Here is a 25502-nt window from a genome sequence, read left to right on the forward strand (position 1 = left end):
GGGGATAGCAACATTTTTACTGAGAGGAGTTCACATGATGTGGGAGAACTGACAGGAGTGTCATGTTCAGGGAGGTTTTTGCAATTATGGCTACCCCTCCGCCTTTGTCGATGGGTCTGTCCATCCGACAGATCAGGTAGCTATCTGGGACAGCTAGTAAGAGGGCCGGGCCAGCTGCAGCATGGAGCCATGATTCAGTTATGGCAAGGAAGTCTAATTTGTCAGAAGTAATAATGTCAGCGATGTCTAGGACATGGGCAGGTAGGGATCTAGCGTTAAGGGCTCCTAGCCATGGCTACGCAGTCCCACACGGTAAACAAACTTTGACAAAGCACAGGTTGTGTTAGTTGATTTTAAAGCCATGCTACCAGCAGTAAATTTTTTCTCGCCCAGGCATCCAATCTCTTATCCCTATCGGGAGGGATAGCGGGGTATGCCGATTGCTTGGTAGATGTAGCACCTTGAACAACCAAAGGTTCTGGTGTTGGGTGCTTTGTTAAGTACTCTGGGTCACAGCTGTATGGCCGATTTGCTTGTGCAAAATTTGTATTTACTGCAGCAGCAGTCTCTGGTGTTTCCCAATTTGTTATTAAGACCCTTTTTTGTAGGTGTGAGGATGACCTCAATGGCTCCGGGAGTTCGAACAGGGGGAAGCAACCAAAACCCAATGAACAGACTGAGCAGGCTCCGACAAGGCAGGATATGGGTAAAGTAGCAGAAGAGGCGGGTCTGGCGGTAATAAAAATTAATGAATGCAGAGGTACGGATAAGAAAGCAGAACAGTACGGAAGGGTTAACCCGGTCTGAACAAAGTCAACCAATCATGCCGTTGTCAGAGTCCTCCTGCATGCTTTCAGGACCTGAGTATATGTGTTGGTTAGATCGGACACAAGTCCCAACATGCATTTCATCACACGCAGTACAACATCCCGAAAACACAAAAACATTAAACACTGGATGATTAACAAAACATGACACCTACCTTACATTCGGGGAAAAGCACACCTCCAGAAAACTGGGCCCATGAAGGCGGGGGAAGAAAGGTCAGGAGAACGGGAGTCATGGAGCGTTGAGGAAGGAAGAGGGGAGGGATTACAGCGGTCGAGGTTAGAGAAAGTGGGAACACCTGTGTATGGAAGAGGAGGGGTCGAAGGGAGGTTAAAGCCAGCACTCACAGCTTACTGGGCGTTCTCTGTTTTTTCATCTGAACACAGCTGGAGGAGTGGGTTGAGGACGCTGCTGGATTCAAGTGGGCCTATTAGGACTCTGAACAGCCGACATCGGAACAGGCTGTATTCACGTCCTGACAGCTTTAAGGAAAGACGAAGGTAGGACGAGCAAATTGTCTTTTAAAAAAATGTCATACCCCGGATGGGGAGTTCCTGACACAGAAGGGGCCATACTCGTGACCAACAGCAGAACGGGACACTGAAGAAACCAACGTGGACATTGTGTTAATTTGTTTAGTTTCCTAATTTAGTTAATTGTAACTCCGACTGCAAGAACTGTGGCACGGAAGGACCTGCTGTCCCAACTTGGAGCCTAACGGTGTATGGCCTCTCTTGAACATTCAGGCCGTTTGTTTAATTGCTAATTGCAAACCTGACTAAAGGAGTTTTATTTTACCACTTCGGATACCGCCTCCTGCCTACTATTTAACAGTAGGGCAATGTGAAAAGGCAAAATTGGATCTCTTTGGGGACCCTGATCCAAAATATCTGTCAGGTCATCCTGCTCGAAACAAGGTGCGGACTAGCTCCAACCTGAAAATTCTACCACATTGCTCATTAGTTGCATATATGAGGAGTCAGCGTGGGCAATAGGATCAGGTTTATCAAATTCCAGTTCTCGAGAGGTATCTATACCACTGGCTGATTGTAGGTTATCATAGAAGTCTTTTAACCCAGACTCTTAAGAAATCAACTCCTCTCGCACATTTGGGTGCCATATTGTGAACCAAATTGTGGTATATTATAGTCTGAAGGCTCACTGTCTTCATAGATTGAGGTTACAGACTTATAGTCTTTCTCTGGCAAGGGTTACTATTGGCTTTGACAACTTCAAAGAAATCGTCGACGACTTCAAAGGTGGAGTCGATTTTGTTGGAGTCGACTTTGACACTGCTGTCGAGGGCTCTGATGGCGTTCGAGAGGGCATTGGAGTTAGCGACTTTTGGTGTTTTTTCAAAGGAACTTCGATGGACTGGATTCCAGGCTTGTTGAAGCCCTTGATGATTTTTCGTCAGATCGAGATTTTTCTTACAGCTCAGATTCGAAGATTTTAATGGTTTTGTCTTCTAATTCCCTTTGCCGTCTTGATGCAGATCGACAGGGACATGGGCTTTCTGCTTGTTCTTCGAGATGGTTGGGCCGCATTCTCAAAAATGTTAAGCATTTCTGTACAAAATGCATCCCATTTAGCTGGGGAGTACCACTTAGTTGGATATTTTATTACATCGGCAGAAGAAACATAGGTCGAAGGTGACATGCGATGCCGTTCCTTGGCCTTCTTAGAAGACAAAGAATGGCACAATCGACTTCTCAATCGAGATCTTTTAGATCTTTTCCATCGAGGATAATCTCTCGACTCATTGGATTTTCTTTTGGAACTCTTTGAAGAAGAATTTGAAGGCAACCTCCCCGCCAACTTACCTTTACACTCCCTCAGAGCCTTTTCGGTCATCGCCTGACAGGAGTTAAAGTAGACGTACGGTGACCGGTACCAAGACACCACAGACATATCCTTTGAGGGTCGGTGATCGACATCTTCGATCAACAGTCTTGGCACTTCTTGAAGCCCATCTTAGGCGTTGATGGAGTAGACGGAGAAGACATTTTCGTTTCTGAAAAAAGTGTACGAAGTTCAGTGACGAACCGAAGCATGCTGTAATTCTTCAAAGCGTTAGCTCGGAAAAAGGGAACTGAATCAAATGGGTGCTGCGCTACTTATACTGATGATGGCATTGACAGTCGAAAGGAGGCCCGAGGGACATCGACGAGATGACACACAAGGCTACCTGTTGAAAAAGCTTTCTGAAGTAGCTAAGGCGGGAAGGATAATTATCATAAAATGAGGAATACGTAAGAGGACACAATCCATTTGAAGTAATGACTTTGGAGGAGGGTGGAAGAGATAACGAGTGGAAGAACCCGAGTTCAACAAGGCGAGAGGAGGAGGGTGAAAAGAGGAGGGTAGGAATATCAGATGCTGAGCTCAGGATAGTAAGGAGGCTAAAGGTTAAGGAGGAGGAATGCTCGGAGAGAAAGAAAAGATAAAGATAACTGTGAAGAATTGGAGACTTAAATGAAAAGACTAGAGTAGAGGAGATATACCAGGAGAGTATGACAGTAAGAGTATGTAGAGTGCAGGAGGAACATCAGGGGAGCATGACAAAAAGAAACATCTCGTTGAGAAGAACATTGAAGAGGGAAATAAACTATCGGAGAGAAATGGTGGTGGGAAGAAAGGGCAAATCAGTCAGGGAGAACGAAAGATGCTAAGCATGAGAAGCGCAAGCATGGGTTGGATAGAGGAACTAGCATGTGGTGAAGCATTAGGAGAGAGAGGGAGAAAGGTGATGAGATTGCCCTTAGGTACACGTTCCTGGCAAGATAGAGGAAGGTGAGTGGGCTTTGGGGCAGGAAGACCAGGACCCTGCGACAGGGAGGCTATGAGAGTCCTTCAGAACAGCAAGTGGAAATTGTAAATAGTTCTCCAGTTATCTTGAGCATGTGGGCAATTATGAAAGAAGAATGGGGCTCTTCAACCCTAGGGCCGTAAGTGAACCGGTATGAGCCTGGAGAAAACCATAGACACATTTGGTTTGAATTTTTAACACTGCAGGACAGACAAACCGGTTTTCGTTATTTACTTGTTTATACACACAAAATAAGCTCTGGTGACAAGCAGGTTCTTGTGTTGTGCCTTTTTGTGGGTTCCCCTTGGTCTTATAACACTCAAACCCCTTTCTCTTTCCAAATTGTAAAGATGTAGATAATTTAAAGGGCGGGACATACTTTTAAAGTCACCAAATTATTTTCTGTAGAATCGCTGCTCCCCATGAAAGACCATTAAATTAATTAGTATGCAAAATATTTAAAAAACAATCTTTTTCAAACTAATGTTTCCTAGCCCATTCAACAACATAACTGTAGAGCCTGGATATCTCTGGTGTGTGCTCTGCAAAATGATACATTTTGATAGATGCAACTAAAACAGATTAGATAAGGTTTCATTACTGGAATGATTAGGTTCGTTCTGGCTGCCAATTAGGCAAATAAAATTAGAACAATGATGGGGTTAATCAACCAGCAGTTTTTAGATGGTCACTCTCTGATTCTAATTAAATGGAAAACATGTTATGTAAAAAACAAATTTCTTGCATATGCTTAAGGCTCTCTAAGCCCACTATCTTTTGTACTAATTCCCAGCCTTGCACATTTCACACAATGTGAGATAACGTTGCCAGTAAGTGCGCACTGATCGATCCATGGCTTCTCGTCTTCCAATGTTCGAACATGATCTCTTGAGCGTGTTTTTATCTTTCTAGTCATCAGAAAGATCAATGTGTACATCAGAAGTACTAATGGCACAACACAAACAGTCAAGATGCCATATAAATGGTGTACCTGTCCATTTGATGCCCTAAAATTAAGGGCACAGTAAATCACAGTGTTACAGAACAACAATGTCCACCCCTTGATGCCACATGCATGCAGACAATGGCATTTGTACAACTTGCCACTAAGAGGTGGTCTGCAAACAGGGCCTTAAAAAAGACAATCATTAAAATTACAAACATATTGTCACTGGATTAAAGATGCCTCAGCCGAAGATGAGAACTACTTTTTTACTGCCCAAAATTATCATTTTACTCTCAGCACCCCAAAGAAATTAGCAAAATACTTTAGCATAAAAACCTTATCTGTAGCACTGTTCACGCCTTCCTAAAGGACAAGATCAAGACTAATCTGTTTCCGGCATAATGCAAAATTACTCAACAGCTACATAGTAAATGTTGCCAGTGAGAAGTCGAAACAAGTCGGTCATAGCAGTGACAAAACACACACACACACCCCTCTAAGTATACAGTTCCTGCCATATGCCATATTCGACATTAAACTAAAAAGTACATAAGCCATATGTTCCAGCTTTAGACATCAATGTGGTATTAACAGAATACTTTAAAGTTGGGGCATTCACAAACCACATATTTCCGAATGTACTTCCCCTCACATCAAACAAGTACAGTGTGACAAAATACTTTGTCTACACAATTTAACAGGCATATCCCAAGTTCAGCGGTGCTAAAAATGCTTACGCCATAACACACTTATAAAGCACTTTATTTTTGCAGGTTTTTACATTGTGTTTTACATTTTTTACTTAAAAGGTCAAAATAAAGAGTACTTTAGCATGGCAGGTACAAATACGCATTTCACAAAGTACGTATTTTACAGTTTCATAAAACTAAATATACATTTAAATTACAGTGTACAATTTTCCCATTTCTGGATGTTCAAAAAGGACTTGTTTCCGGTCACAATACGGAAGAGACAAACTAGTGCCCAGCATTCCACTATCCAATAATGAAATAAAAATTGAAGCTGAAAATGATCCATATCCTTTAGAAGTCTGGATGTACGTTCAGTGAAGTTGGTTAAGATCATGAAGAATAGGCTGGTTTCATGAATGGACATTCCTAGAGAGATGACTTTTCCATTGGGAGAACAGAGCATCTTCAAGAGAATAAGATATGTGAAGAGACGCAAATCAAGAGATTTAAATCCACTGAGGAATAGAAAAACATTTGAAGTCTTTTTCTTTTTGCTCCTGGGGAAATCTTGGGAGTGTTGTCCAAAGTGCGTATAGGGATAGGGACGTGCCTTTTGACAGAATCCAAAGCTTCAAACCAGTGAGATGACTGCTTTTAAAGCATATGGAGTGAATCCAATGTTTGTACGAGTAAGACTAGCACACTTAATGGTTTTTACTGCAATCTATCTCACAAACTCCAAATGAATCATCTGTTGTCAATTGGAGACAGATAGTAAAAACACTTCATTTCTAGTAAGATTGTTTTCAAGCTAGAAGCTTTGAAAAAGCAACAGATGGGTAGAAATCGCTATCAACCAAAAATATACAAAGAAACCGCAGTATGTAATATGGAGGTTTTACTTGGTATGCACACATCTTGTAGACAGATGAACAAATTAAGATAGGTAAAGACTACTACAGAAAGAAGAAATTGCATCACCCCCCCCTCCCAGACAGTGGGCACTTGGACAATTCAGTCTATGTAACAGGGTGTGTGTGTGTGGATAAATGACTAATAATTGGGCTGTTTGAATACATAAAAGATGCAAGGGATTAATGAGGAGTCATCTCTAACTGCCATGCTTTATTTACTGGTTAAATCACCGTAAGTGTCTAAAACTGCCGGGGACCAAACCCAAATGAATCTGAGATTGGTATATTCAAAGACCTCTGAATATGTAAGGGCATTCCTTATTGCCCTTTTAACCTCCCAAAGAGGTAGCATTACCAACCTGAGTCTGTGTTTTTACCTCAACTGGTTCACTTGGCTGTTCCGATGCCCACCTCTGGCTTCACTTCAGTAGAGCAATCTGTAGTCTCCATACCAGTTTGAGTCAGTGCAGCTTGTTTGTATGAAATGTCTAGACCCAGGATATTTGCTACTTTTTCAAGTGAAGTTTGTTGCTCGTCTGCTTTTTCAGCTTCTTTGCAGAGCTCAACCAACTCATTCTCCAGCCTCTTTGCCTGTGCCAGGAGAGGGTTCATGGGGACCTCATTTTGCTGGTCTTTATCTTTCAGAATATCACCTTGTTTAAAAAGAAAGATACGGTAAGAGTAAATAGCACATTTGTGACACTTCTTTAATTTAGAAAATATTAGCTGGTAATCTCAAACAAAGCCGCAAATTAAATAATGTATTCAATTATGAAAAGGCTGGTCACTTGGGACATAATGGTGTAATGCAGCTTTCTCCTGGCTGGAAAAATGAATGGTTGAAAAATAAATTAACCCTAAGACACCATGACTGGGGGAAAAACCACAGACCAATCAACTAATCTTCCATTTGTATCCAGTTAGAAGCTCACTTGGATGGAGCAGCTTTACTTCAAACATGTCATGACATTCAAGTTGCAACCCTACAGGTAGTGGATGAATCATTAAAGACACTAGATCAGGGTGGGACCTGCCTTCTTATGCTGCTTTTTCTCTCAATACAATACAGGTGGCTGAGGGAAAAGCAATTCGACCTTATCTGCAGAACTGGAATGGGCTGAGGGCAGTTTGGCAGGCAGAGTCCTCGATTGGTTTTCTTCCTTCCTATCAGCGCAAACTGAATTTGTCCAGCTGGAGTCTGCAAGATAACCTCTGTGGCCTGTGGAGTACCCTGGAGTTCAACCGAAACACATTGTGTATAGGCGCATTATAAATACCCATTAAATAAAAATAAAATTTCGTAAAACTCTAATCGTAAACATGTGCCTAGTGGGGTGGGGCAGGCGAAAGGATTCCTCAACGCATCAATATTCACATGACAACTAATTGTATTTAAAGGTATCTGACATTGAGGATGTCCACCAACTGAGAAGCTGTCTAGTGGTAACTGAAATGTGGATTTCCTTGGCCCTTGCATATCCATTCGCAATACAACCAAATTTGTTTACCATCATCAGAGACAAACAGTCACGAGTGATTGACTTCTATGGAACATAAATCTTTATAACCCATGTGAACAAAAAAGAGGCAACGTCTTTTACTTGGATTTACATCTCAATTCTAAATCCCAAACCGAAAAATGCTAAATACCCAATCCTGTCCAGTAATTTTAAATCAGTGGCTCAGGCTTTGGTACCAGCACATGTTGATGGAGGAAGTGCATTATTGATGGGAGACTCAAAATCCGCTTTTACACCTTTTAAAGCTGCAGCTAAATGGATTGTGAGAAAACTTAAATATGTCCTGTCTAGTTCGGAATATATTACATTTGCAGCCATTAAAGAACAGTATCATTTTTAAAATAGAGGATTCATTTATGAAGCTATTAAACTGGGTACACCAACCTACTTAACAGGTAAAATAGGAATCTTTGGAGGTTTATGTAGGACTTGGAGCACTTTATTGATAAGATTGGGTAAATAAGGAAAAGACGAGAAGAACAAGTTACTCTCTTACCTGGTAACGTTCTTTCGATGGGATGGTCCGACGACGTATTCCATATCTCTGACAGTAATCACTGCAGCTGTGCTGCTTTGGAAAATTTTCTGCGTCTGCGTCGATGGCGTCCATACGCTGCCCTCGAGGGCCTCCGTCGAGCCAACGTCACCGGATGTTATTAAGTAGGACGCACGACGCCCGTAGCCTCAGTTGTAGTTTTTTCACAGAACGTGTGGCACCAATCTACTGCCAGTATGACCACAGAAAGCCTTACAGAAACGTAAGCTGCAATCGCATAAGAAATTCTGTAGCGGGGCAGGTAGGGAGGGAGCGATATGGAATACGTCGTCGGACCATCCCATCGAAAGAACGTTACCAGGTAAGAGTAACTTGTTCTTCGAGGGGATTGGGTCCTCCGACGTATTCCATATCTATGACAGACTCCCAAAGCAGTACCAACGTATGGAGGAGGGAAAAAGAAGGAACAAGTTACTTACTTGTAACTGTTGTTCTCCAGCATGGGTCTGGCATGCATTCACATGCTCATGAATATTCCCCGTCAGGCCGGGTATCCTCGTTAAAGAAAAAATCAGTATCAGTTTCGTTTCTGATCTGTCTTTCTCACTAGTAACCAATCACTGGTCTCTGGGTCATACTGCCCCCAGCCAATGACTGCCCTCTCCCTAAGCCCCGCCTCTGGCAGCCAACCTCAGATTTGGTAGCACGCAAAGTGGCAGTATGACCAAGTGAAGGGCCGTAGAGGGGTAGGAGGAAGGATTCGCATGTGAATCCATGCCAGACCCATGCTGGAGAACAACAGTTACATGTAAGTAACTTGTTCCTTCTCCAGCATGGGGTCTGGCATGGATTCACATGCTCATGAATATAAGAATACATAGCAGTACACACATAGACAACCAACGGGAGGTGGAAAAAAGGATCAACAGTAAGCATTACATCAAAACTCAACATTAAGCAGTTCTTACCTCCTCACCAGGCTCACCTTAGGCGAACCGGTTGTGCAGCACCGCTTGGCCAACCCTGGATTCCTCCCTGGAATCCCGGTTGACGCAATAGATCTCATGAAGGTGTGCGTCAACCTCCACGTAGCAGCCCTGCAGATGTCCAGCAAGGGCACACCAGACAAGAACGCCGTGGTAGCAGCGATAGTTCTGGTCGAATGGGCTCTCGGACGGCCAGGCAATGGTCGGTTTGCCAACCGATGACGGTGCGTGATGCAGCCGGAGAGCCATCTGGAAATGGAAGCCTTCGAGAGAGCCTTGCCTTGGTTCACAGGTCCAAAGTTCACAAAAAGCTGTGATGTCTTCCGAAAACTCTTTGTGCGGTCCACGTAGAACTTCAGCGCACTAGCCACATCCAGCGAGTGCAAAGTCCTCTCGGCCAGTGACGGAGGCGATGGGAAGAAAACAGGTAACACCAAGGGCTCGTTGAGGTGGAAGTCCGACGGCACCTTGGGCATAAAAGAGGGGTGCGTCCTCAGCACCACCTTCGTGTCGTGAAAAGTCAAGTATGAAGGCTTGCAGGATAGGGCCTGGATCTCTCGAACTCGCCGTGCGAGGTGATGGCTGTTAGGCAGAAACCTGTGCAGTTCCCTTAGGGACCACTGTAAAAGGCTTAAGACTACAGGTGTTGGCAGTAAACCAAATTGGTAGCAGTCTGTACCACCCAGATTTACCCGGTAGCTGTGGCTGAGCAGCCAGACTTCTCTCAAGAAGAGTTAGACAGTATATAGAGTATACAAGATAGGTACCAAAATACAGTAGCACAAGCAAACACTGACCAAGTATATAATTATTTATTTAAAGACACCCTTAGAAACACTCCAGCACTATTATTATCAGCAAGTTCAAAAACACAGTCACTATTAATATATATACATCCCTTGTTCCTTATTAGACAAGTCTTAGTTAACACCACTTATTTCCAGACAGAGGTGAGCGCTTAACTAAAGATGGCACTCTAATAAGTTTAAGAAAAAGGGAGGGAAAAGGCAGACATTAGGAACAGCACACAACACAATCCTTTAGAAGCACTCAGCGAGGCAGGAAAGTCAAAGTCTACTTGTGAGCAAAAAGTTCAGAGGCCAGGCTCCCTCTTGGCGAGAGTAGAACACCACTGTGCCCAAGATCACAAAGTTTAAAAGTCTTGAAAAGTCTTGCAGGGAGTTCAGAAATGAATTAGTTCAGCTTTAGAAAAGTTCAGTTAGCCAGCCTAGGGCCAACCCAAGTGGTAAGTTGAGGCTTTAAGAGTCACCCCACACAGACCGTTGCGAGGGAGGCCAGGCGGACACAGTACCTTTAAAGTGGAGAGGATCCTCCAGCGGGGGCAGTTGTTCCTGGCAGCGGGTGCAAGTCACGGCGTCGTCCAGAGGAAGAGATGATCTCGACGTGGAGGAAGGCTGAAGGTCATTGCACTGCCAGGGAAGAAACCAGCCGCGGAGTTCTCCGGTTAAAAGGTACTACCCTTTTATTTGCGGTAGTGGAGAAAACGTGGTATCGCGGTTGCCGGGGTGCTTGGCAAAGGCAAGGCGGCCACGAGATGATCCGGGAAGGCGAAAAGGCAGGCAAACTGGTTATCCCCACTAGTCAAAGGAAGAAGACTCTTCGGAATGAAGATCTCTGTCGTCAGGAAAAGTGGTGAGACGGTTCAGCAGGGCTCCACCGGTGGTGTCGTCGTTGCAGGTCGGCTCAGCTTCTCCCTCTTCGGATTCTTTGGTCCTGTGGCGACGTCTGAAGTCCCAGTCCCCAAAGCCCTGCTTTTATGCAGAAAACCCCCATTCATCAGTTCTAGCTGTCACTCAAACATGCTAAGTGGTGAGCCGGGCAGCTAACCACTGGGCCAATCACACAAGAGTGCGACTTAAGTTCCGAGGCAACTCAGTCCAGGGTGCCTAAACCCCTTCCCACACCCCCTGTGTTACCCAGACAGAGTGGCACCACTTTTGGAGGCTTCTGTGGAGAAGCCCGCCAAAAAGTGAAACAAAGGGCTCGACTTGGGTTGGAGTCACAGAAGCGAACACAAACGCCATTTTGGAACCGAGTTTCGGCAAAAATTACCAACCGGTGAATTTATATTCATTTAATAAACTGGCGGTATGTTCAAGGCTATTTTAAAAAAGTGGTAGCCTCGAACAATGGGTAAATCCCATAGGAATATGTTCGCGGTCGAATATAAAAAGTAGTATCCACTGCCACCAGCCAAAACTCGGTCGGGGGGGACTGGACAGTGCCCTCTCGAACAAAAGACCCAGGGGCAATCGAATTGCCCCGACCAATACGTCCACAATGAACAAGTAACTTCTTACCTTGTAACGTTCTTTCGATGGGATGTTCATCCGACGTATTCCTTATCTATGATATTTGTACCTCCAGCTTGCTGGCCTCGGAATTTTTTTTCCCAGTAGTGGGCGCTGTGCGTCGATGTCCGTCGAGTAGGGGCTCCTCGACGGCCACCGTATCGACGCCAACGTCGTCATGCCTATAAATGGCCACGCGCAGCGTCCGTTGCTCAGTTCTGTTTTGTAGAGTAAAGTAGTTATTGTATGAATGGTTACTACCCTTGAAGGAGCGTAAGCTGCAACCACAAGGGAAATGTTACTGCGGGGATGGATGGGAGGGGCGATAAGGAATACGTCAGAGGAACATCCCATCGGAAGAACGTTACAAGTTAAGAAGTAACTTGTTCTTCGAAGGGATTGTGTCCTCCGACGTATTCCTTATCTATGATAGACTCCCATAGCAGTGATATGTGATTGGAGGTGGGAGTAACAGATGCCATATTACCCTTTAAGAATGAACAGCGTGTAACACAGCTTTGCCAAATCTAGTCTCTTGACTAGAGGAGGAATCCAGGCTAGAAAATTTGGTAAAGGTATGTGCGGACGACCATGGGGCAGCCGCACATATGTCTCTAATTGGTACCCCTCTTTGAAGAGCTGAGGATGCTGGGATACCCCTCGTCGAATGAGCCCTTAGATTTTGAGGGGGCTCTTTCCCTGCCAATTTGTAGCATTCCAGAATGGCTAAAATAATCCATCTGGAGATGGTTTGTTTGGTATTTGGTAATCCCAACTTATGTCCTGCGTAACCTACAAAGAGTTGGTCTGCTTGTCTAATTTTAGCAAGTCTACTGATATAAAAACTCAAGGCTCGCTTAGGGTTCAGCCTGTGTAGTCTCTCTTCCTCTTTCCCCGCATGGGGAGGAGGATAGATTGAAGGTAGAGTAATCTTCTGAGTAATGTGAAATTCCGAAACTACCTTTGGGAGGAAGTTAGGCTTCACCTGTAGCACTAATTTGTCCTTGTGAAAAGTTGTATGAGGAGGTTTACAAGACAGGGCTTGTATCTCGCTAACCCTTCTAGCAGATGTTAATGCTACCAATAAAACAGTTTTGAGGGTGAGAAACTTCAATGAACAAGAGTAGAGTGGTTCAAAAGGAGCACCTTTTAGGAAGTTTAAAACAAGATTTAAGTCTTGGAGGGTAAACATTAGTTAGACCTTTCAGGTATTGTATTACCAATGGAATTTTGAAATACAATGGCTCCTCTGCAGTGCGCTTAAAGATCGATAGCGCTGCGAGATAGCCCTTAATAGTGCCAATTTGAAGGCCCGAATTTGCCAAATAAAGTAAGAAGGATAACAGCGCAGGTGTACCACATGAAAAGGGTTCGATATTCTTTTCTCTGCACCAGCTGCAAAATGTATTCCAACGGCAGCGGTATAGAGTCTTAGTTGCTGGTCTTCTGGCCGAAAGCAACACCTCCATGATGTCATCTGGAAGGTCCCAATCCTTGTACCTCAACCTTTCAGATACCAAGCGTGAAGGTTGAGGGTCTTGATGGCTGGATGGAGAACCTGACCTCCCTTCTGCGAGAGAAGATCCTCTCTGTACAGTAGACGAATTGGAGGACAGATGGACATGTCCAGAAGGTCCGGGTACCACGTTCTCCTGGCCCAATCCGGGGCAATTAGGATCATGGTCTTCCGAAACCTTCTCAACCTCCTGATCATTTGAGGAATGACAGGGACCGGAGGAAACGCGTACAGAAGAGGGAACTCCCAGTCCACTACGAACGCGTGTCCTAGAGCTCCTCTCGGGGGAAATTCCCTTGAGCAAAATCTGTCGCACTTCCTGTTGATACTGGTGGCGAACAGATCCACTTGAGGGATTCCCCAAAGGGCGAAGATCTCTTGAAGGACTTCCTGAGCTATCTCCCATTCGTGGGAGACACTGTTCTGCTTGCTCAGAGCGTCCGCTGTCAAGTTCTTCTCTCCGGCTAGGTGAATTGCCGATAGAGAGATTCCTTCCTGAATTGCCCAAAACAAGAGCTGCATTGCCTCTCTGCACAGTGGCAGTGACCCTACGCCTCCTCTTTTGTTGAGGTAGTGCATGGCCACTGTATTGTCCGTCATTATCAGGCCGTTTCTCCCCCGTTCAGACGGCAGAAAAGCCTTTAGTGCCAGTCTGATGGCTCTCAGCTCCAACAGGTTGATGTGTAGTCTGGACTCCGATGGAGACCAATGACCGCGGATGGTCAAGTCGTTGGCATGGGCTCCCCACCCCGTGAGTGAGGCGTCTGTGACTACTGTTATCTCCGGCCATGGTTGCCAAAACAGTTCTCCTTTCAAGATGTTCTCTGGAGAGGCCCACCATTGAAGGTCGTGGGCTACCTTGTCCGGAATCCGGAGGAGATCTGTCATCCTCCCTGAGAATTGTGACCATTGAGTTCTCAGTGCCCACTGAAGGGATCTCATTCTCAGGCGAGCCTCTGGCACAAGGAATATGCATGATGCCATGAGGCCTAGCAACCTCATAAAGTCGTAGGCTGGGAGACGTTGGCCATTTTGAAACCTGGTGACCATCTGCAGAATATCTTGAGCCCTCACCTCTGGTGGCGAGGCTTTTCCCAGGGACGTGTCCAGGACTGCTCCAATGAACTGGAGCCTCTGTGATGGTATCATCTGTGACTTCTTTAAATTGAGGGAGAAGCCCAGCCTGTGAAGGGAGTGGCAGACAATCTAGTTGGATCCGAGCTTGTTCCGAAGAAACTGCTCTGATCAACCAATCGTCCAGGTAGGGGTAGACGTGAATCCCTTCCCTCCTTAGACTTGCAGCCACAACCGACATTAGCTTGGTGAAGACCCTCGGGCGGAGGTCAGCCCAAATGGCAGAACTCGAAATTGATAATGAGTGTTGCCAATTGCGAACCTCAGGTACTTCCTGTGCTTGGGATGGATAGGCACATGGAAATAAGCATCCTGAAGGTCCAGGGATACCAACCAGTCCTGAAGCTGGAGGGCCTGAAGGATCTGAGAGAGAGTTACCATCTTGAACTTGTCCTTCCTGAGGAACTTGCTCAATTCTCGTAAGTCCAGGATGGGTCTCAGTCCTCCGTCTTTCTTTGGTATGAGAAAGTAGGGGGGGAGGTGGGGAGTACCAGCCCTTGTTCCTGTCCGCTACAGGTACCGGTTCTATGGCACCTTTCTCTAGCAGGTCTACAACTTCCTGCAAGAGGAGCGGATCCGGCACTTTCAGAGAGCTGTTCCCCGGTGGATGTCTCTGAGGGATGCGTAGAAAAGGCAGGCAGTAACCTTGGGCAACTGTCTCCAATGCCCAAGCATCTGACGTAATAGCCTGCCATTCCGTCAGATGGTGAGTTAACCTGCCCCCTACAGGTGTCTTGTGATGGGAGACCTCAGAGTGGTTTGGGAGCGGCTGATGCAGTTGCCGAAGGTAAAGCGGCTCCTGCTGATGCGGCTTTCTTTCCTTTACCCCGTCCACCACGGGTAAATTTTCCTTGGCCTCTTTGAGTCGGCCGTCCTCTGCCTCTTCCATATGAGGAATAGCAGCGAAAGGACCTTCCTCTCCAAGAGGATCCTGAGGGACGAAAATTAGTTTGTCGGATTGCAGCTCCTAGTGACTTAGCAGCTGCTTTAGATGTTTGCAGTTTTTCCAAACTGTCATCCGCCTTTTTACCAAACAGGGAAGAGCCGTCAAAGGGCATATTTAAAAGTCTGGCCTGTACGTCAGAAGCAAAGGCGGACTTTCTCAACCACGTATGCCTGCGGATTGTGGTACTTGCCGCCATGGCCCTGCTGATACTGTCAGGAGAATCAATGCCAGTTTGAAGGGACTCACACATTACATCTTTACCTTCTCTGATGATATTTAAAAATGCGTCCCTTTCTTCTCCTTCCGGTATGCAGTCAGCCGCCGATGAAGCACACTCCCAAAGGGTGTGGCTGAACCAAGCGAGCGTACAAGTTGCATTAATAGATTTTAAAGCCATGCTACAGGCCGAGAAGACTTTCTTAGCCATGGCATCATATTTTTATCATCCCTATCCTGAGGAGCAGTGGGGTAAGCAGAAGTGCTGCCTGATGAAGTTGCAGCCTGGACCACAAGACTCTCTGGAGTAGGGTGCTTAATAGGTATTCAGGGTCAGCAGCAGATACCCTATATTTCGCTGACAACTTCTTGTTAACCGCAGGGACAACTTCAGGAGTTTCCCAGTTAGTTAAAATCTTTCTTTGTAAAGCAAAATGAAAGGGAACCACAGGATCCTCCTGTGGACCTTTATCCTGAATATCTGTGAGGTCATCCTGTTGAAAAACAGGTGAAGGCGCAGACCAACCCATGAACTCCATAATTCTTGACATTAGGGTTCTATAAGGGGTATCAGCCTGTTCCCCTGGGTCTGGTTTGACAAATTCCACTTCTGGGGAAGTGTCTAGGCCACTTGCTTCCTGAAGGTCTTTCAACCTTCTTTCCTCAGAGGCAAAAGTCTCTGGTTCAGGTAATGTGGTCCTCTGCAGCCCAAAAGGCCTTTCTTGATCAGAATTTTCCCTTTCTTCAAAAATTGAAGTTAAGGGGGGATGCTCTGGTCTGTGAAATGGTATAAAACCCATCTCTAAGGCAGAGGGAGCCATCATCAGTGGCCTTGAAAAGGTCGATGTCGTCGACGCCAATGTAAAAATCCTCGAAGGCGCCGACAAAGGTGTTGAGAAAAGTGGAAGAGGCCTCAAAGAACTCGAGGGGATTGGAATCCTGCTCGAGGATGTTGACGACATTCTCGACGTCGTGTTGGAGGCTCTCGGAGTAACCGTTGGCTGTGGAGTAGCCGTGGGTCTTTCTTTTATCGGCGTCGACTCGATCGACGGATGCGTCGAAGAACCCTTCGATAACGGCGTCGATGGCGCCGATCTATGCTTCGAAGGGGCTTTCGACGATGGCGTCGAAGATGCTTTACTTCCCGATGGCTCATGGCGCTTTCGGGTCGACTTTTTCGCCGGGTGCTTCGACTCGCGGCGTTTACATTTTTTGGGCTTTTCACCCGGGGTATCACCCTCAGCTGACTTCGAGGGGGATGAGGCCGCTTTCTCGAAGACGCTTAGCATCTTTTTTCTGAATACCTCCCAACTCAGCTTGAGAGCTGTGTTTAGTGGGGCAATTTACTCTTTCAGGGGAACTAGAAGACGATGATAAAGGGGATCTTCTTCGTCTTTTTTTCAAGTGTCTAGACCTCGACGAGTGGTGGGAGCCACTTCGAGACCTAGACCGAGAATGCTTTCGACGGTGAGGAGACGAATGTCTCGACTCTACCGTGGAAACTTTCGAGGAAGTTAAAATTGACTTACCTCTCTCGAGCTTCCCCTTATGCTCCTTCAAGACTTTCGCCGTCCTGGATAGGCATTCCTCCCACTCCGAACACTGGTGTTCGATTCCCAGACACCACAAACAGATCCTGTGAGGATCCGTCAACGACATTTTCTTCTCACAGTCTCTGCATTTTTTGAAACCGGACCGAGGAGTCGTCGGGTCGGAGGAGGAAGCCATCGAGTACGAGTCGGTTTTCTCGAGGAAATATGAATATATATCGACTGATGAACTGAGCAACGGTATTCCGAGGCACACAAAGCGCGGAAAAACGGAACTGTACAATGGACGCTGCGCGTGGCCATTTATAGGCATGATGACGTCGGCGTCGATACAGTGGCCGTCGAGGCGCACCTACTCGACGGACGTCGACGCACAGCGCCTTCTACTGGGAAATTTTTTTCCAAGGCCAGCAAGCTGGAGATACAAATATCATAGATAAGGAATACGTCGGAGGACACAATCCCTTCGAAATGATGGGTTGTACTGGTTCTGTTCACAATTTAAGACTAGTAAAGCCAATGGTGACTTTACATGCCCTGGGAGACAGTAGTCAGTCCCAGGGTATGGAGTCTATGTTGGGGGGGGGTCGCTACGACACCCCTGGGTTATCGCACGGAGGGTGCTGTGTAACCCACATACCAAAAACATATGAAGCCCTATGGGGTAAAGGACCCCACAGCCCATAAAACACATACAAAGTGAAAGGAACACCTCAAATCATGTCTAAGAGTGGGAGAAAAAGAGTCTCACTCTTAGAAGGAGAAAAAAATAAACCCCAAAAATCCAGCAAAGCTGCTGGGGGACTCACTAGGTTTGGGAAATTAGCCTCAACAGAGAATTCTCCCTAACAATGGCCACAAGAAACGCAGTCTTCCACGACAGGAATTTCAACGGTGCCGAATACAGGGGCTCGAATGGCGCCCCCATGTGCCTGATCAGGCTCATCAAAAGATGAGTAATATCGAAAGGAATCTCCACCCCATTGTTGTTCCCTAGGACGAAAAGGCGGAGGTTGCCGAACTGCAGCGCTCAACGACTTTGCTGCAGCTTTGGAGGTCTGCAACCACTCAAGACTCTCGTCAGCCTTGCTGCCAAAAAGATGTTCACCATCAAAGGGGATGTTGAGGAGCCGGGCTTTTACATCAGGAGCAAAACCCGACTTTGGGAACCACGCAAATCTGCGCATTACGGTGCTCGCCGCCATGGACCGGCTGATGCAATCTGCCATGTCCAGACCCGACCAAACGGATTAACACATGGCATCCTTGCCTTCCTGAACAAGAGCAAGAAAGCCATCCTGTTCCTCCCCTTCGGGAATGTGTTCAGCCGCCAAAGAGACAATTCCACAGAGTATGAGTGAAACGTGCTAAGGCACACACGGAGTTGGCTGCCTGTAAAGCCATACCACCCTGAAGAAAACACTTTCTTCGCCCAGCCATCAAAATGTTTGTTGTCCCCATCAGGAGGGATGGTAGGGTATGACGCCTGTTTTGCCGGGGCCGTAGCCGCCTTTATCAAACTCTCCGGAGTTGGGTGCGTAGTCAAGTAGCTGGGGTCGCTACTGGCTGGACGATATTTCTTCGGCAAAGACTTGCTCACTGCCGGGAGACTCTCCAGAACAGTCCAAGCCGCTGCCACCCTTTTCTGCAAGGCCATATGGAATGGCAGTACCGGGTCAGTTGGTGGACCTTGGTCAAGGATATCCGTCCGGTCATCCTGCAAAAAATCCACTGGTGGGGCAGACCACCCCAAGTATTCCGTTACCCTCGACATAAGGTGCCGGTACGAGCACTCGGCGTGGGTGCCAGGCTCAGGCTTACGGAACTCCACCTCCGGAGAGGTGTCCAAACCACAGGCGTCGTGCAACGACTGACGCAGGTCTTCAAGCTGGCTATGCCCAGACAAAATCTTGTCAGGTACCTCAGCAGGAACCAAACCTCCTTCCTCAGACCCTTCTTCCACCTCAGAAATATAATCCAGAGGCTGGAATGGGGGCACAGAAAAAGGGACAAAGACATTTTTAAACTTGGCCAGAGCCTTTCTAGGGGGTTCCACCGTACCATGGGGTACCTCTGACAAAGCAGCCTCGAAATGCGTCGAAGGCATCAATGGAATCGGCGTCGATGTCGAGTGTGCCGCAGATTGCTTCGACACAGTCTCGAGGGCGGAGCCCTGAGCGTGTCCTTCGACAGCCTGGGCGCCGATGGCTTCCTCGGAGGCGGAGCCTCGAGAGAGTCCCTCGGCGCCGATGCCTTCTTCGAAGACCTCACAGGCTCTGACGGTCTTGAGGGCGTTGAGGACCGGGACCTGGACCTGGAGTGGGCATGTCTAGAGCGATCCACCTTTCCGATCGAGACCTCGAAGGTGCTCAATCACACCAACCACCCGAGCCCGAAGGCGTGCGAGTGGCGGCTCTAGCACGGTCACGGCCGGCGTCATTCCACGGAGCGGATTGAAACAGAGCCCTGCGACTGAAAAATCGCCATCATCTCCTGCCGAAATGAATCCCATTCTGCAGGAGTGGAATGCTTGCAACCCGCCGACAGGCGGAGCCCTCGGACGAGGAAGGCGACCGGTGACGGCGCTTCCGTGAGTGCCTCGAAGAGGAAGAGGAATGGCGCGACCTACTCAAGGACCGAGACCCCCCCGGACCGACGATGAGGAGAGTCGCCCCTCGAATCGTCAGTCAAAAGCCCAGTGGACCTCGACTTCCGAGGCTTGGCCACCTTACCTACAGAAAGCTTCTTATGCTCCCCCAAGGCCTTCGACGTAAGCGACTGGCAGTCTACACAATCATCCGTGTTGTGGCCCTCAGCGAGGCACCAGAGACATGCGTCGTGCGAGTCTGTCAATGACATCTTGGATCCGCAGTCCCGACACTTCTTAAAACCCGGCCGCGGGGTGGAAGAAGACAAAGACATCACGGAAATCTTCACAACTAACAGGTTTGAAGAACCGAAAGAACAGAACTCAGAAGAACCGAGGTGGGCCGAGATCTCCGAAGCAAACATGTTTGCGGAAAAAACAGAACTGAGGCTACGGGCGTCATGCGTCCTACTTATAACATCCGGTGACGTCGGCTCGACGGAGGCCCTCGAGGACAGTATCGACGTCATTGACGCAGGAGCCGAAAAAAATTTCCGAAGCAGCACAGCTGTAGTGATTACTGTCATAGATATGGAATACGTCGGAGGACCCAATCCCCCTCGAAAAAGCTTTTCTGTTTTTCGCCCACCTTTTGAAACTCTTTTCCCAATGCACTGCATCTTTGCTCTTCATTATCCTTTTGCAGAGATCTTAACACTTTGCTGCCCACAGTACCTTAGCTGTTGAAAACATGTTATGTGTAGTTTTTACATATTTCTGCTTCTTTCCTGACAAAGTTTTAAAAAGATATTTTGACAATGAATTGCATTTGTGCTTTGTTTTGTATTCATTTATGCATGGTGCTCCACTGCTCTAAGTGAACTAGGTTTGCACCTTATAACCAGTGAATCGTCAGTGCACAGAGCAACACAATCTCATTTTGCGACTATAACAAATTATGCTGTCTAAACAGAATATTGAAACTATTGGGTTGGGAATAAATGTAAGCTTGTTTAAATCAGTTGTCACAATATCACTCTGAATACCTAATAACCTAAACTAGGTGTTAGACCAAACCTAAAGAAATTACTTTAGGCAACTGACCCATGTACCAAAAGCAGACGTTTGTTCATCCATTCTGGGCCCTATACCTAAATGCCATATACATGCCTTTGCTGCCTGGTTCACAGCAGGGTAGGATAAAACAGGGCACAACTAACCAACATGTCTGTTCTAGATGAAATTAGATTCAGAGCTAAAAAAGAAAGTCTTGACTTTCAGAACTGTTTAACAAGCTTTTAGCCAAAAACACAGAGATCCAATCGGCTTGCCAAAGTCAAGCTGATCTCCAGCAACTTTACCATTCTCTTGAAAACACAACCCAATTAACTCCACCCAATTGGCGTCCAATAGACCTCAGAAGCCAATAAATAACTCCCACCAGATCATGAAAACTGACTTTTGATAAGTTGGGGCATGACTCAGCAATATTGTCTATTGTGATCTGGCCACTGCTTGCTCCCACTCAAGACCCCTTCCCTGCCCCAACAACCTCTCCGAAGGCAGCATAAAGTCTGAACCCAACTATACCCTGAAACCCCACATCACTGGGCCGCCCAGCAGTTCTTTCCACCAACTCCTATCACAGGAAATTAAGTCTGCCCTTCTCACCCACATCCTTTTATTTGTGGCACTACAAAGTGACTGTTCCCCGTTGGTATCTTACAAACCATCTAGAAATACATCCACCTTCACAGATCTCGTGCTTAATTCTCTTCAAATGCTCTTGTGCTGATCCTTCGACTGTGCTTCTCATTTACTACTTTAATAGCTTTACCAATATTAGCACTGCTCTAGGAAATTATCAATATTGAAGTTATGATCTCAGTCATTAGCAACCCTCACCCTCTTGTTCAACATAGCGAAATGGACGAGCTACCATGACTGTCTCAGCAAAGCACTAACCTAAGTTTCTTCCTAGTCATCTCATAAAACCCTACATACATCTATGATTAAACCCCATCTCAGGGAAGTACTTATAAATTTCTTGACATTATCAACACCATATTCGTGCATGCCATCTTCCCAGTAGCACTGTGATAGTGCAGGTCCTAACTCTAATAATGAAACCCTCACTAGACCCTGACAAGCGGGTAACTTTAAGTCCAATTTGTCCCCTGCAATTCATCGGCAAAAGCGTAAAAAAAAACAGCCACCTTACAACAGCACAAGAGAATTGCTGAACACACTACGTTTTTTGTCAAAGATGCAGGCCTCATACAGCTATAATCCAAAACATTAAAAAAACAGGTCCTTTGATCTCACAGGGATATTGGGCACAGTCATCCAAAGAGACCATCTCTACATATTTGTCTTATGCATCAGTTTCGACCATTCAGAACTATACTTATTCACCTCTTACCTCTGTAACAGGTACCAGCTTGTCCAGACTGGCACCAAATGATATGGATGACTCAGTCATGTGTATTATGCACCAAGGATTCATACACTTGCCCATCATTTTCAATCTCTACAAAGAGCCCTCAGGTGTAGCCCTTTCCAACTTTAACATGAACATCCAACAAATGGGAATGAAGAATTGGGTTCTTTCCCTCTTTTTTTTATATCAGGGGAGCGTTTTTTTAAACGAGAAAGTTATGAATAAAGCACTCAAAAGGAAAAACCAGACACCCCTCTCTCTGTCCATGTTATGTGAACTGATTAGCCAAGCCCAATGCTTCTACGTTTCTCCGCCATGAAACATAAGTGGGACGATATAAACTATTTCAAAACATTAACTATTTATTTTCAAAAAAGCATTTACAATATATTTTCCACATAAAACACGATGTTTCTTAAATTTGTATCATCGCACACAATGTAATTATACAATATCAAAAGTTAATGATAAAACAAATACCATTTAATGGGGTGGAAAGGAACAGAGCAGACGTTTGTTCAGTGGTGATACAGAGAAAAAAAGCAATGATCTCTGTTTAATTGTTAGAGGTTCATCACTCTGTTGTATTCATCTAAAAAAATACATAAACCACAGTTCCAAAACAAAACTACCCAACAAGACTTGTTATTCTTCCAGTCTTATAGGATTGTCGACATGTTTTTCGGCCTACTTCTTAAATGAGACATCATCGCTGGTGTCGTTTTCAAGTTGTTATATAGGCCTTCTTCAGGACGCATAAGTATTCTTATATGTTGTAATTATCTAAATCTAGTATACTCCCATGGTATGGCAATGGTCACACTTATGAATTCCTTGATCTTCTTAGGAAAGAGGGAAAGTTGGTCCAATCGATTATTCAACTTAATTCTATTTCTTGTGGACCTCTTAATCTCACCCAGTAATTTCATTCTTTTACTGTTCGAGATTTTTAAAAAGCAACCGCTTGATTCACTCGGTCTTCATATTGAAGAACTTCTTTTACTCTTCTAAACTAGTTGTCCCGGGCAGGATCATGTGTCGGGAACAACTTCAGTAGATCCTACAGTGCTGCCAAGTTCACAAGCTTCCTATTTCCCCGCATAGAAGTCAGTTCGGTGCACTCAGCAGTGTGCGGAACATACAGCTCGTCCTTTCGTAGAAACTGGAATCGATACTGAAATGACGTCTATGCGGGAAATTTGAAGGTTGTGAACTTGGCAGCACCTTAGGATCTACTGAAGTTGTTCCCGGCACATGATCCTGCCCGGGACAACTAGTTTAGAAGAGTAAAAGAAGCTCTTCAATATGAAGACCGAGTGAATCAAGCGGTTGCTTTTTGAAAATCTAGTCGAACAGTAAAAGAAAGAAATTACATTAAAATAAATTGCCTGAATGGCAGAACCTTAATGTCTATGAACTGGAGGACTTTTCAGTAATTCTTGGAACAAACAATGGTTAAAGAATGCATTCTCTAGGTCAAGCAATTATAAGAATTTTCGCTTACTGGAGTAGTGGATAAAGTCCTTTGGAGTGACCATATTGAAGTTCACTTTCCTGGTAAACTGCATCTAAAATCTCAGGGTCCTGATGGCCATCAGGTCTTGTTTCTCTTCTTCACTAGGTAATACATGAAGTATCCACCTTGATTCAGTTTGCAATCAGATGCAACTCAATGTTTTTTTTAAAATAAGGACAACCTCATGTAGCTCCCGGAGCCGATATTTTAGGTTGGGTCCCAGGAAGGTGTTTTATGGTTTCTTTGGGAACTCTAGTGTGTGCTCATACCAGAGCATCAACAGCACCCATGTGTCCATTGTACACATAAGGATAAGAAAACACAATGGGCTATCTGCTTCCCTACAAGGTTGTGACAGATGGGGGGTAGGTGAGGGAGGGGTTGTATTGTATTATAACTTATAAAGTGTAACTAAGGCCTATTGGCGTCTAGGCGGGTTGAGGCCGCACAACAAATGAGACCCATTTTGAAATCGGACCCTTTGTTCGGTATGCCGATTTATGCTTATGGATGCTGCAGCAGGCTGTGCTCTTCCTGTTTAAGGTAGGCAGAGCTACTTCTGGAGGAATTACTTGTTGAGCCCCAAAAGGGTTTTTTGATGGTCTAAAGAGTCCACGATTTTCTTAAAACAAATCTTCCAAAAAAACGAACGTAGAGGGTCTTAGCTTTAGCTTCTGGAGAAAAATTATGATACCCTTAATCCAGCCCTGCCTGTGTAGCATGGGACCACTCAGTTTAATGCTGTTCTTAGCCACATCCAAGGTCAATGGGATAGCTTACTTGGATGCTGCTCCTCCTTTCTTAAAAACTCCAAAAGCAGTCTTACGCTTATCGCCTGTAATGTACTTAAGAAATAGTTAAATTTGGTGGCATTTTTCTTAATGCTCACGCTACAATATTCCCAGAGCATTTTGTAATTTCATGGTACTTATGTAGTGCTTTAGCAAAAGCGCTGCACAGGAAAAACTAAATTACAGAAAACCGTACAGAAGATGTAATGGACAGGATATATATGGAAGAAAGCAGACAGAACTCAACTGACGGAAAAGAAAGAAGATGGGCTGTAAGCGGAGTATGGAGAGAAGGTAAAAACACATCTAGAGGCAAAGACAACCATTGTTTCGACACAAGAATGGAAAAGGAGTGGAAGTGGGCACACAGTTGTGTAGTAACAGAAAGGAGACAGATGTTGAGTGAAGGGATCAGGTAGGGATAAAGAGAGACTAGATCAGAGTGATGAGGTGAAAGACCACGAATACAATTAAATACAATACAAATAAAGTCATAGCGAAGACGAGTCAAATGGAAGGTGAGAGTTGGCAACAAGTGACAGGGTGAGAGGAGTGAGCGGGTGGATAGAGAGCAGAGAAAACAAATAGAGTTAAGAAAAAGATTGAACAGGAGTAAGATGATGGGTAGGAAGCGCAAAAAGAGCAGAGCAGTTATCAAGTCGAGAGAACACAGTGGACTGCAAGGAAAGCAGGACAAATGCTGCAAATATTGACAAATACAAGCAATAGTAGACATGAGGTTGGAGAAGCAAAGAAATGTCAGAGGATGAACATGAAAGGTGAGCAGGAAGAAAGAATACACCTGGAGGAGGAGGAGGAGGGAGGCGAAATAGCAGTTCAGTCCTAGAGGGGTAGAACTGTTGTAATTATGTCCTAGTTTGGACTGATAACAAATAGCCCAAACAGGTTAAAGAATGCAAAAAAAGAAAGAAATAGCTGGGATTCATCAGCATATACGTGAAAAAAAAGTTTAAAGGAGTCGATGAGTGCGAGAAGCAGACTATTATAGAGAAAAGTAGACGGCCAAGTAATGAAGCTCGAGTTACCACCAAGAAAATGGGACAATGGGGGAGAGGGGAAGATCAGACAGGCCCAGGAAACGGACTAGGTGCAATTAGAGAGCTAAGAGTGGAACCAATGAAGAACACTGCCTAAGAGAAGCCAGACAGGAAAGGAAAGTGGGATGATCAACCATGTGAAATGCCACAGAAAGCTTCAAGAGAATTAGAATAGAAAAAAGTGTGCGACAAGCAGACAGAAGGGACTCCGAGAAGTTGAAAAAAGCGGTCCCAGTGGCCTGTAC

General features: G+C 45.5%; 1 protein-coding gene across 1 annotated transcript in view; it reads right to left on the reverse strand.

Annotated features, from left to right (window-relative positions):
• Positions 1 to 5327: 5327 nt before the first annotated feature.
• Positions 5328 to 25502, reverse strand: part of LOC138468303 (zinc finger protein 318-like) — a 768785-nt gene continuing 748610 nt past the window's right edge. Inside the window, exon 6 of the mRNA XM_069608797.1 lies at positions 5328 to 6842. Coding sequence (XP_069464898.1) covers positions 6577 to 6842 — 266 coding nt within the window. The 3' untranslated portion in view covers positions 5328 to 6576. The remainder of the gene's footprint in view (positions 6843 to 25502) is intronic.

The sequence above is a fragment of the Ambystoma mexicanum genome, chromosome 4q, assembly GCF_040938575.1.
Source record: "Ambystoma mexicanum isolate Mex_15411 chromosome 4q, UKY_AmexF1_1, whole genome shotgun sequence".
Lineage (NCBI taxonomy): Eukaryota > Metazoa > Chordata > Amphibia > Caudata > Ambystomatidae > Ambystoma > Ambystoma mexicanum.